Consider the following 12,539-nt stretch of genomic DNA (forward strand, 5'->3'; position numbering starts at 1 on the left):
CGGAGTCCCTCTCCCAGTTCTGTGATGGCCTGGCTGTGTGACAGAAGATCAGAGTGACACTGAGCCTCGTGTGTGCTAATCTGTAAGGTGAAGAGTTTGACTAGGATTTGCCCTCGATCCTGTAGGCTCTTAGGGCTTTGGTTGTCTGCTTCACTTTGTACTATTATTTGCTTATTATACTTCCTTTAAACATTTACTTTAGATCAACTTTTGATTAGAGTGTTGTCCCAATGCGTCAAGATTGTGGGTTCCATCTCCGGTCAGAGCACATACAAGAATCAACCCATGAATGCAAGTGGAACAACAAATTCTCTCTCTCTCTCTCTCAAAATTAATCAATAAAAAATTTTTTTAGCCCTCACCAGTTTAGCTCAGGCCTGCGGACTGAAGGGTCCCAGCTTGGATTCCAGTCAAAGGCATGTACCTCAGTTGTAGGCTTGATCCCAGGCCCTGGTTGGGGCATGTATAGGAGGCAACCAATTGATGTGTCTCTCACATTGATGTTTCTCTCTCTGTCTCTCCCCCTCCCTTCCACTCTCTCTAAAAATTGATGGAAAAATATCCTCAGGCGAGGATTAACAAAAAATAAAAAATGTTTGAGGTTGACTTTAAAAGACAACTTTATGTCCCTGCTGTAAATGTCATATGTACAAGGTAACAACAACAACCAGTAGAATGAAAACAAAGCAGTGCGGTAGAATTCTTGCCAGGCACCACTCCCTGACAAGGCCCGAGTCTGAGGCGTCCTCACACTTTGTGAAGAAGGGAAATTAGCATATGTTGGAGAGATGGTAACCGCACAGTCACACTCAAATGAGACAGTCCGCACTCTCAGAAGGGCCACAGGAGTTGGAAAGGACATGAGCAAGTCGGTGCTATGTGTGGGCACCTGTTCCTCACTTTGGACAACCTTGGACTCATCATAGACCTGCAGGGGACTTCATCTGCCCCACCTGTTAGGTGGTAGATGGATGAGTTGGGTCAGGTGTGGAAGTGGCTGCGCATGCCCTTGCCCCAGCAGTGTGAGGGTCCTTGCCTGACCCTGCTTGTGCAATGGCAGGACAATGCCTAAAACATGGAGAAATCCTTCATTTGTGGCCATGGGACCCCAACCATGACCAAGCCACACACACACTGCCTTCAGGGGCTGCAGTCGGCACTTTCATTTTAAGCTGAGTTCTAATGCATTTGTGCATTTTTTGGACTGGCCCTCTGCAGGCCAGTCGCTTTCTTTAGAACAGGACATGCCACTTGTAAGTAGACCCCAGTCCCTCCAACATACTCAGGTTCCTCCAGAACACTCCCTTTGCTGCGTTTGTTCCTGTTTCTTCATGTTGGTCAGAAGTAGTAACACTTAGTGCCATTTCAGAGCTAAAAAGGAGTCTTGGGTATGGAATACACTTTTTTATAAATAGCCTTATGGAGGGATAATGCTTATATCAAAACACTGGACATGTTTAATGTGTATCATTTGATGGATTTGAAGGTGGGAAACCATCAGCACAGTTGTGGTTCTTGGCTTGGCCGGGCTCACTCATGGGTCCGCAGTGAGTGAGTGTTGGGTGGGAGCTCTGCATTGCCTGCTCTGCCCATTCCTAACTTATGAAGCCTTTTCTGTTTCCCAGCAGAGGCACGGTCTTCCTCAGCACGATCCCCATGCCTTCCCCCTGTACCCTAGCTGGGGTCTGTCCGTCAGGGTCCTCCCAACAGAAGGCCCAGCACGGGAGACCTCTCGTGGGTTAACATGAGTTGCAGCTGATTGCGTCCTGTGAGCTGAAGTCCATCACAGGGTTTACCCTTCTAACCACATGTCCCTCCATCATTTCCCTTCACCTCTTGTCCCACACAGAACTGTGAATTCCTTCTACCTTATTTATCTCTGAGTGAGTGGTAAGCCTTTGAGAGCAAAAGCATTACCTTTTCTCTGTTGTAGCACCAGTGCCTTAGACAGAAGGTACTCAGTAAATATCCAATAACTGAAGTAAATGAGTGAGTGAGGTTATTGAGGAGACTAGGGAGGAGGCAGCATGGGGTCCCGGTGACCTCACGTGAGTGAGTAATATAACTGGAGTTTCCCTGACTTATTTGCGTCCTCTCGTTGTATGCCCCATCTCACCCCAAAGGATGCACAGGCATGGTCTGGTGGGCTTAGTTCTTAACAGTTACAATGTTCACTTAAATTTTTCCAACTTAGTCATTTCAGCGGATGCCACAGGTTTGCCTCTGGTTGTAAATAAATGCTTGGCTTCCCCACCAGGGGGCTGAAAAGGGAGTGTACTCCAATAAGATCATGGGGAAGGGTCTTGTGGTTTGGTTTATTTTCCCACTTGATTTATTTGACTTGGATTCCTAGTGTCTTAGAGACGCCCCCCCCCCCCCCCCTCAATTTGCTCAATTCCCCAGAATCATGCTTCCTCTCTTGTTGACCTTGTGTGAGTTACTTAATGTCAGGGAACCCTGAGTCTGAGCTGCTATCTTGCTGTGAGGACGTGAGCAGCTATTTCCAAGATGAGAATAAAGGTAGGAGTGATGGTGGGGAGATTCTTGGCCTCTTTTTCACAAAGTGTCAGGAGGAGAATTGGATCGATGGGTATTAGCTAATAAACTGTCCTGCTGGCATAGAATAAGGATTTTACAACTAAAGCCTCAGAACTTGGCTATTGACAGCTCTTCTTTTGTGAGGGAGGAGTCACCAACATTGAGCTCCTATTCTCAGTCCCTGGCTGCTCACATCAGTCCCTGGGGAGCTCTAAGAACTGCCGATGACCCTGACCAGTTTGGCTCAGTGGATAGAGCGTCTGCCTGCGGACTGTAGGGTCCCGGGTTCGATTCCGGTTAAGAGCATGTACCTGGGTTGCAGGCACATCCCCAGTGGGAGGTGTGCAGGAGGCAGCTGATCGATGTTTCTCTCTCATCGATGTTTCTAACTATCTATGCTCTCCCTTTCCTCTCTGTAAGAAATCAATAAAATATATTTAAAAAAAAAAAAAACTGCCGATGTTTGATTCCACTCCAGAAGAATCGATTTCGTTGGCCTGGTGTATGGCCAGGGACTCTGGGGATGTCCCAGGTAATTCTAATGGGCAGCCAAAGTTGAGAACCACTGGCTTAGCTTTTCCATTCTATCTCAGGAATGGGAAAATAATTCTAATATAGATAATTATTTGAATTTTTCTGGTTGTTAAAGCACAAAGATTTATATGCTGGGATAAATTAGAGTTGGGTTAGAATAACTGAGATTTATTGGAGAGTAAGAATAAATCTTGTCAGCTTAGGCCCCGCCCTCTTCTGATATCAGCCATTCCTTCATCCCACCAAATTGTCTCCAGAATTGACTGTCATTTAAGATTGCAAAAACAGGAATGCAACATTTCCCAGTTTTCAAATTTCTTCTAAGTTCCTCCAGTTTGATTCATTGCAGATATTCTCTGTTGCTATTAAATGGGTTCATTATACAGTGTATTGTCATCGGTGAAGGAATTTTGTTAATACTTTTTTTAATGTATCTGTGATGTAAAAACAGTCCTCTGTTTTCAGAAAATACTTGTGAATTAATTTAGCTTAGAATTCTCTCTCTAACAAGAAGCATGATTTCACTCACCTGTGGGATATGAAAGCAACAAAAAAAGTTTTCTTGAGAAAACTAGAGAATTAAACTATAATTTTATACTCTTAAACTGTGTTTCACCAAATTTAGAATTCATCTCAGTTTCTTATTAGAAAAAGCAATGACCGTCCTAACACATGAATTTGCAAAGCACTGTTTACCTTTCTTTCATTTGCTCATCACACCAGGAAACTTGTCTAAGAAACAAACTATTTCTGTTGTTCAAAGTCCTACAGTAGAAGCTTATTGGCCCAGCCGGGATCAGGTGCCCACCCCCGGGACCAATCAGTGGCCCAATCAGCAGAGCCTTGGCCCACTGTGCAATGAGCACATCTGTGAGGTGGGCACAGGTGCCTGGACCAACCATGAACTCCTCTGTCATGGTCACTTAGCCGCAGACCCTTGGCCCTTATCTGGAGGACTGTCATTAACTAGTCGCAGTGCCTTCTCTTCCCTTGTTGGAAAGCCTATGGGGCAACTGGTTCATTACCGGAATGTTTAGTCAATAGAGATGCAGAAGATGGGAGCTTGCTGGGCTAGAGGCCGGCTGGATGTCTGCTGGGGGGACCAAACACTCAGGCCCCCAGAAAGTGGGTTCTCCCTCTGCTCTTTTTCTGGCATCCACTCTGGTTCTCATCTTTCCATACTACTGCAGTTCCCCAGAACGTAGTTTATAATCTGGGGGTTGGCCATCCAGAGCTGTCATGTCATCTCTACTCAATGGTATCAGTATCCAGGCTCCTCCTGTTACTTTGCCGTGTGTGACCTTTACTCCTTCTGTAAGATCTCCTCACAGCCCCGGAGGGCTGCTGGAGCCCCCACAATCACGTTCTGTCTTCTAGCCACAGGGAGAAGGAGGGGATAAAGAAAAAGGAGACCAAGGGCACCTTACAGTAGCTACATTTGTTATTTTTATTCCATCTTTTAGGAGGATTTCTTTTCTGCCTGTGAGCCTCTCTTCCAAGATAGGTTGATGCTTACTCGTTTTAAGGGGTGGTGCTTTTTGACCTTGTACCTAATTCTGGGGCTTTCCTGATCACAGGGATGGTACTTGCAGGTGAAAACCACTAAGTTTTGCATGGCTCGTGGCTGACATTACATCTTGAGTTACAAGTTCATTGCTTGAATCAGAACCAGAGGCGAGGCTTCTGAAGTAGAATATAACGCATTTTCTCTTCGACCCAAGTGAGTTTAATTTTGTTTTATTTTCCACTGTTTCTTGTAGGGGTTCCGCTGTTGCAAAAATAATTGGTAACAATGTCAAGAAGCTTCAGAAGTTCTCCTCCACGGTCAAGATGTGGGTTTTTGAAGAAATGGTTGACGGGAGAAAACTGACAGACATCATAAATAATGACCACGAAAATGTGAAATATCTCCCTGGACACAAGCTGCCGGACAATGTGGTAAGGCTGTAGGATGGTTAAGTCAGAAAGCTACGTTTACCTGAATTAACACCTGGGACTTGAGGAAATACAAAAGCTATTTTCCTCTTCCCCTGTTCCTTCTGCCTGCCAAGTTCTTTGCTTGGTCAGTTTTGGTTTTCTAGACTCTGAAATGGGCTTTGGTTTAGTTTGCCAGGGCTGCCATAACAAAGGACAATAGACCAGATGGCTTAAACCACAGAATTTTATTTGTTCACAATGCCGGAGGCTTCAAGTCTAAGAGCAAGATGTCAGTAGGGTTGGTGTTTCCTGAAGTTCTCTCCTTGACCTGTAGGTGGTCCCCTCTTCCTGTGTCTCCACATGGTCTTCCCTCTGTGTTGTCCGTGTCCTAATAGTGTTGTATTAGAGCATCTCCTAAGGACCTTGTTTTAACCTAATCACCTCTACAAAGACCCTGTCTCCAAACAGTCACATTCTGAGGTACTAGGGTTATGACTTAGGAATCTTGGGGAGACACAATTTGGCTCATAACAGGTTACTGTCTGTCTTAGCATTCAAAGTGCAGGTCCCATCAAAGCTGGACTAACAACCTTGCCTTTGGCCACTCGTGTTCCCTGGTAACTCCTAAAATATCCTTTCTGGGTACGTGGACTTTGATCCCCTCCCTAGGACACTTGACCTTGGTCTGTAATTACAATCAGGGTCAAGGGCTAAATTACAGGAGATCAGCGGGGGGGAAATAGAAAATTGTAAGACTGACAGTTTAAAATTCAAGCTTATTAGGTCTGGGAGGGGAAAATATAGGTTACTGCTTGGCCTCATTCCAGTGACTTGCGGGGGAAGGAAGAAATGAGCATGTGACACCAAAAGAGGGTACCCCGCTGCTTGTGTGAGTGGAGTTTATGAACTTCTGTTGCCAGCGTCACCCTTTGGTAGCTTTCTGTAATTGTTTGAAAACCAGACCACCGAGGCTGCCTCAGTCCTGTGGTTAACCAGCAAAGCTTGTCTCCTTCTTTAATGAATTACCCATCCCTGCACATATTCACTCACCAAACCTTGCTGAGCGGGCACTGTGCATGCAAAGCCCAGCGTTGGGTGCTGGAGACAGAAAGAGGAGTAAGATGACTTTGCTTCCCTCATGAGTCTGGCAGGCGGGGGGGGGGGGGGGGGGGCAGGGGGGCGGGAGGGGCGGACGGGGCGGCGGGGGGGGGGGGGGGGCAGGTCTGTAACCTGACAAGTGCCAGGAGTTGGGAGCGACAGAGACCTGGCTCATTGAAAACTGCTGCTTGGCTTTGGGTACAGTGCTCATTAGTGCTAAGCACTAGCTAAGTAGTTCACGGATATTGCCCCACGCTCTCAATAACGCTCTTAGGTTTGGTAAAGAACAAAATTCAACCAAGTAAACTTGAGGACCCAATTGGCTTTGATTAAGCTATTCATGAATTGCATCTAGCATTCCACCTAGCAACGAGAGAGGTGCTCGGAGGAGTTGTACAAAATGGGAGGTTTTTATGGGCAGAAAGAGAGTTGGACAAGAAAGTTAAAAGAGTGGGTTAGCCCAGCAGGAATGGCTCAGTGATTGAACGTCGACCTATGAACCAGGAGGTCACCGTTCCATTCTCTGTCAGGGCACATGCCTGGGTTGTGGGCTCGATAAGGGGCGTGCAGGAGGCAGCCGATGAATGATTCTCTTTCATCATTGATGTTTCTATATCTCTCTCTCCCTTCCTCTCTGAAATCAATAAAAATATATTTAAAAAAATAAAAGAGTGGTTTATTTCAGGCACAGTCACTGTCCTGTAGGGGAAAGCAGGGGATTTTAGGGCAGATTACCTCACTAGTGTTGATCAGGAAATTCAGAATGATTGGTTTAAAAAGTCCACTCCCCAGAGAGGCTGAAACTGCAATTAGGTTAGTTATTAAGTTTTGTTTTGGTGACCTGGCTTAGCAAAAGCGACTCTATTATGGCCTATTGTTTCTTTCTTCCTTCCTTTTTATTCTAACAGGTTGAAACTATGCGTTTTCCTTTTATGCTGATGATTCTGATTTCATAGGGGAAGAAACCAAGGCTCAGAGAGATATTAATGAATTTGTCTGAGGCCCCATAGCTAGACCTCGGGTTGGAATTTGATTCATGTGCCTGCTGAATCTGTTGCCTTCTAACGATGATGATTCTCTATTCTGTGTCACGGAACTAAGGCCAGGCAGCATTTCCCATGGTTATTCTTTTTTTACATTTTTACCGACAGTTGACATTTAACATTATTTTTTAATAGAGGCCCATTGCACAAAGATTCGTGCAATAGGCATTCCTTCCCCTGGCTGCCGGCACCAGTTTTCCTCCGGCACCCGGGACCCAGGCCTTTGCTCCGGCCGCAGCGGAGAACCCAAGCCTCTTTAGTCTTCAGTCTTGAGTCTTCAGTCTTCGCTCGGGCTGGAGCCTTCAGTCTTCTTTTTGTGCCTGTGTATGCATATTAACCTTCCATCTTTGTCGGGTTTATTTGCATACTCCTGATTGGCTGGTGGATGTTGTAGAGGTAGGTCAATTTGCATATTTCTCTTTTCTTAGTGTAGATTACTTTCAGGCCCATGATTATTCTTGATGCTGGTGGTGGGGAGAGAAAGGATCCCTAGGGTTCTGATTTTGGAAGTTAAGTTTGTCCAAGTATCTGACGGAAAGAATTAGGGGGGCAGCTAGCTATTCCCATGGCAGTGCAAGGCCTTCTGTGTGCCCATTGGCTTGAACAAGTTAAAGGTCACCTGTGGAGCAGGGGCATGGCCAATTCCACCTAAATTGCAAGGTTAAAGTGGGGAAGCCTTCCTTCCTCGCATTTATGAGCCTAGCCCCAAACTGGGGGTTTTCTTGCTAAGGAAGAAGGTAGAACAGACTTCGGGCACCAACAGACAGCCTCTGCCAGAGACCACACGTTCCCACGTCCTTACTAGATGCCCTCACCTCTGCCTGTGTGTCTGTGAGTCTGTGTCTCTCTGCCCATGTTAAATTTTAAAACCCGTTTCTGTATTTAACTGAAGGAAACAAATCATCCTAAGAGCTGACATATATTGAGTGCATGCCAGGTGTCAGGAATTTTTCTGAATCATTTATTCTTTTTTAAAAAAATATATTTTTATTGATTTCAGAGAGGAAGGGAGTGGGAGAGAGAGATAGAAACATCAATGAAGAGAGAGAGTCATCCATAGGCTGCCTCCTGCATGCCCCACACTGGGGACTGAGCCCGCAACCCAGGCATGTGGCCAGACTAGAAATTGAACCATGACCTCCTGGTTCATAGAGCTATGCTCAACCATTGAGCCACACTGGCTGGGCTGAATCATTTATTCTTCACAACAGCACTCTCAAAGTGCTTAACCAGGGAGAATTTACTGTGGGACTGTTCACCGAATGTGGGGAGAATCAAAGGAACCAAAAAGCATTGGTGAAGTGCCCAGAGATTAGCAAAAACAGGAAGTCATGCCAAAACCGGTTTGGCTCAGTGGATAGAGCGTCGGCCTGCGGACTGAAGGGTCCCGGGTTCGAGTCCAGTCAAGGGCATGTACCTTGGTTGCGGGCACATCCCCAGCAGGGGGTGTGCAGGAGGCAGCTGATCGATGTTTCTCTCTCATCGATGTTTCTAGCTCTCTATCCCTCTCCCTTCCTCTCTGTAAAATATTAATAAAATATATAAAAAAAAAAAGAAAAGAAAAACAGGAAGTCATGCCACCCCTGAAAGGACAAGGGGACAGACTGGTGTCACCACACCAGCCTGACAAGAGCTTAGCGACGTGGAAGAGGGGCTGCCCGTCAGGAGGTATAACTGTAGAATGACGCTATGCCAGCACGCCTGCGAGCGAGGCAGGCGTGGCCCAGGGACACCGTGGCCTGTCTGTCGTCCCAGCTCGGATCCCCTGACCGTGCCCCCCTTTGGCTGAAGCAACTGGAAGGCAGAGAGCAAGATGCCCAGAGGAAATAGCCCATAATAAGCAGCCTCCCAGGAAACAGAGTGGGGCAAAAAATGGTTTGGGGCAGTGGTCGGCAAACCGCGGCTCGCGAGCCTCATGCGGCTCTTTGGCCCCTTGAGTGTGGCTCTTCCACAAAATACCACGGCCTGGGCGAGTCTATTTTGAAGAAGTGGTGTTAGGAGAAGATTAAGTTTAAAAAATTTGGCTCTCAAAAGAAATTTCAATCATTGTACTATTGATATTTGGCTCTGTTGACTAATGAGTTTGCCGACCACTGGTTTGGGGGAGCAACAGGGAACAGCCCACACAGTATTATGACTCCTTTTACAGGTAAGGAAACTGAGACATGGAGAGGCAGGACCCTGCTGGCTTCAGTAGCAAGTTGGGAATGAGGAAGGCAGAGCACAGCCTACACTTGCCTGGACTGTCTATCTGTACAGTGCTTGTGCTCTGCACATAGTAGGCATCTGATAAAGGGTCCGAGAATGAAATCACTTGGCTCGGCACGTTTGGGTAGAGGAGTAACTGTTTCCTCCTCCTCGCCATGGCAGGTTGCCGTCCCAAACCTCCAAGAGGCCGTGCAGGATGCAGACATGCTGGTGTTCGTCATTCCCCACCAGTTCATCCACAGAATCTGCGACGAGATCACCGGGAAAGTGCCCAAGAAAGCGCGGGGAATCACGCTCATCAAGGTGACGCCTGAGATGGTGTCTGGGGCAGGAAAATATCACTCGACATTAGTTCCTGGGAAATGTCGCTTCCTCTCCCTTTCACCTGTTGGAGACAAGGAAGTGAAGGGGAGGTGATGGCAGGGTTTAGGGGTTTTGTTTTTGTAAAGATGCCTGGAAGGTCATCCAAAACATCCATCCCAGGAGCCTAGCTTAGCTCAGATTTAGGAGGAGGCTGCTTTCTCTGGCAGATGTGGGGGTGGCTCCTCCTGGTGGGCCTTGTCAGAAAGAACCTTCCCGACCAGGTCCTGGGTCTCACCCACATTCTGGAAATCACCAGTGGTCTGTATTAGTTCCCACATCTGGTATTTTCCCTAAAGAGGGATTTTTTAACTAGCAGTCCACGAACCACCGCCACAGATCCATGGACAGAATTCAGGAGGTCCATTGTTTTAACTGTGGGAGAGAAATGGCATTTTTATTAGTTTTAACCTCTAACTAAAATGAGCATTTTCCACATTTGCAGAGGAAAACCACAAGGCAGAGTTTCAGTAACATTATTAGCAGGACCTGGGACCCTCTTGTCAATAGAAATTGCGGATATGTTCATGTCTGATAGCTCAAGTGTCATTTATGCTCATTGCTCCTTTGAAATTACGATAATTGTTAGACCTGCCATGACATCTCTTTCTGATTGCATTAATAAAATGGCACATCTATTACTTTTATAAAAAAAATTTTTTTTTTATCTTCACCTGACTGTATTTTTAGAGAGAGGGGAAGACAGACAGAGGCCCTAGTTGGTTTGGGTCAGTGGATAGTGTCGGCTTGTGGACGAAGGGTCCCAGTTTCTATTCTGATCAAGGGCACATGCCCAGGTTTCAGGCTTGATCCCCAGTATGGGGCATGCAGGAGGCAGCCAATCAATGATTCTCTCTCATCATTGATGTTTCTATCTCTCTCTCCCTTCCTCTCTGAAATTAATAAAATTATATTTTTAAAAAATCAACCAATGAATATAAATAAGTGGAACAACAAATCGGTGTTTCTTCTCTCTCCCTTCTCTCTAAAAATCAATAAATTTTAAAAAAAAGAATTAAAAAAAAGAAAGAAAAAAAAGCAAGGAAGTGGTGCCTGTAGAATTTAGGATAGTGGTTCACCCTGGAGAATGGATGGACTTGGGGAGAGACACAGGGGATTTCAGTGGTGTTGGTCATGTTCTGTATCTCAACCTGGGCGGTTCCACATGTTCATTTTCTTGTTATTCTTTAAGCAGCACATTCTCAGCACATGTGTTTTCTCTTGCAAGAGATATTTTTCAAGATGTACATACTATTGGATGTCTGAATCTAGGTAACTTACAAAGCAGTGATCCCATACCTCTTCTTTATGGGTGGTTTGTTTTTCCCTAACTTCTTGACCTCCTTATAGGGCATAGACGAGGGCCCCCAGGGGCTGAAACTCATCTCCGACATCATCCGAGAGAAGATGGGCATTGACATCAGTGTGCTGATGGGAGCCAACATTGCCAACGAGGTGGCGGCGGAGAAGTTCTGTGAGACCACCATCGGTGAGCTGCGGGGCAGAGGGGGCCTGGACCTCTGGTGTTTTTACATGTACATTTCCCCTGTCTGAGATTTCTTGGAGTGGACGCTTCCCTGTCCCCTTCACATTCCTGCGGTGGACCTTTAGCGGGTTGGGATTTTATGCAAAGCGGCCCTTCTGTGGAACTGAAGTGTTTTAGCAACTTCCAGGATGAAAGGAAAACCATGGGGACCATTTTGACCCGTCGTGACCCGATAACGTTATCGAGGTTAAACACAGAAATAAAGGTTGCTTGTGCTAATAATGAGCAGGGGTTACATCCGTGGTAGGGCTCCCCCGGCCTTAGAAAGCCAGCTTTTCTTTACTCACAGATGCCAGTATCTGGATCATCATTGGGTTCCATTGAGGTCTGAAAATGGGTGGGAATGATCCCTGTTTTCAGGTGAATAAGCTGAGGCTCAGGGAATACTGGTAAGTTACCTGCCCCAAGGTCACACAGCTCATACAGAACCCAGGCATGAACTAGGATCTCCTGTTTCCTGAAAGAGAAAGTTCTTTCTAGTCTTATATACAACCTGATGTAAAAAAATTTTGTTTCTTTAGGGCTTTGGAATTCTCAAGTGCTCGTGTATCATAGTAAAGGGCTCGTAGAAGAGTAATATGTTTGTATTTGCAATTGTTTTGCAAGAGTTTATTTAAATGTCTCTACCACTTGAGAACTTACTTCCACCCTTGTCAAACACTCGGGCAGTGTGAGTCATCTCACCCTGGCAGACTTGTAACCGGAAGCTCTGAGGGAGGTCAGACTCTCCTGACTAAGATGGGATGCATGAGAGATGTAGCTTCTGAGTCTCATACATGCCAGCAATTTTACTTTTTTTTTTTTTTTTGCATTTTTCACTTTATTTTTAATTGTATCGATATTATGTCATTAGTGTGGAAAATAGAGGTAATAAAAAAACCCATTTTTATTATTTCACTTGATTGCCATTATTTTTTTCTATTTCTCCACAAAGTTTATGGTTTGTAGTTTAAATCCATATTATTTTATAGTTGCTTTATTAATATGTAACAACTTTAAAAGTTCATCAACATACATCTTCATAGCTGCATAGTATTCCATTGACAATCCCATATGTGTGGGCACTTAAAATTTTTTTTGAGAAATAATATTTTTGGAGAGGAGAGGTACCCTATCTAATAAAAGAGTAATATGTAAATTGACCATACCTTCGCTACACCCACATGCCATGCCCACCAGCCAATCAGGAGCGAGTATGCAAATTAACCCAACCAAGATGGCTGCGGCCACGGAGAGAGCAGGAGGCTTGGGTTTCCCTGGCCTGCCTTGGCCTCCACTTAAGGCTACAAAGTTTC

General features: G+C 45.6%; 1 protein-coding gene across 1 annotated transcript in view; it reads left to right on the forward strand.

The window, feature by feature from the left end:
- GPD1L (glycerol-3-phosphate dehydrogenase 1 like) overlaps positions 1 to 12,539 on the forward strand; it is a 38,336-nt gene that overhangs the window by 5,804 nt on the left and 19,993 nt on the right. The window contains exons 2-4 of the mRNA XM_080675257.1: positions 4,833 to 5,010; positions 9,501 to 9,641; positions 11,049 to 11,187. Of these exons, the coding sequence (XP_080531383.1) occupies positions 4,833 to 5,010; positions 9,501 to 9,641; positions 11,049 to 11,187 (458 nt within the window). The remainder of the gene's footprint in view (positions 1 to 4,832; positions 5,011 to 9,500; positions 9,642 to 11,048; positions 11,188 to 12,539) is intronic.

The sequence above is a fragment of the Plecotus auritus genome (assembly GCF_963455305.1).
Source record: "Plecotus auritus genome assembly, chromosome: 6".
NCBI lineage: Eukaryota > Metazoa > Chordata > Mammalia > Chiroptera > Vespertilionidae > Plecotus > Plecotus auritus.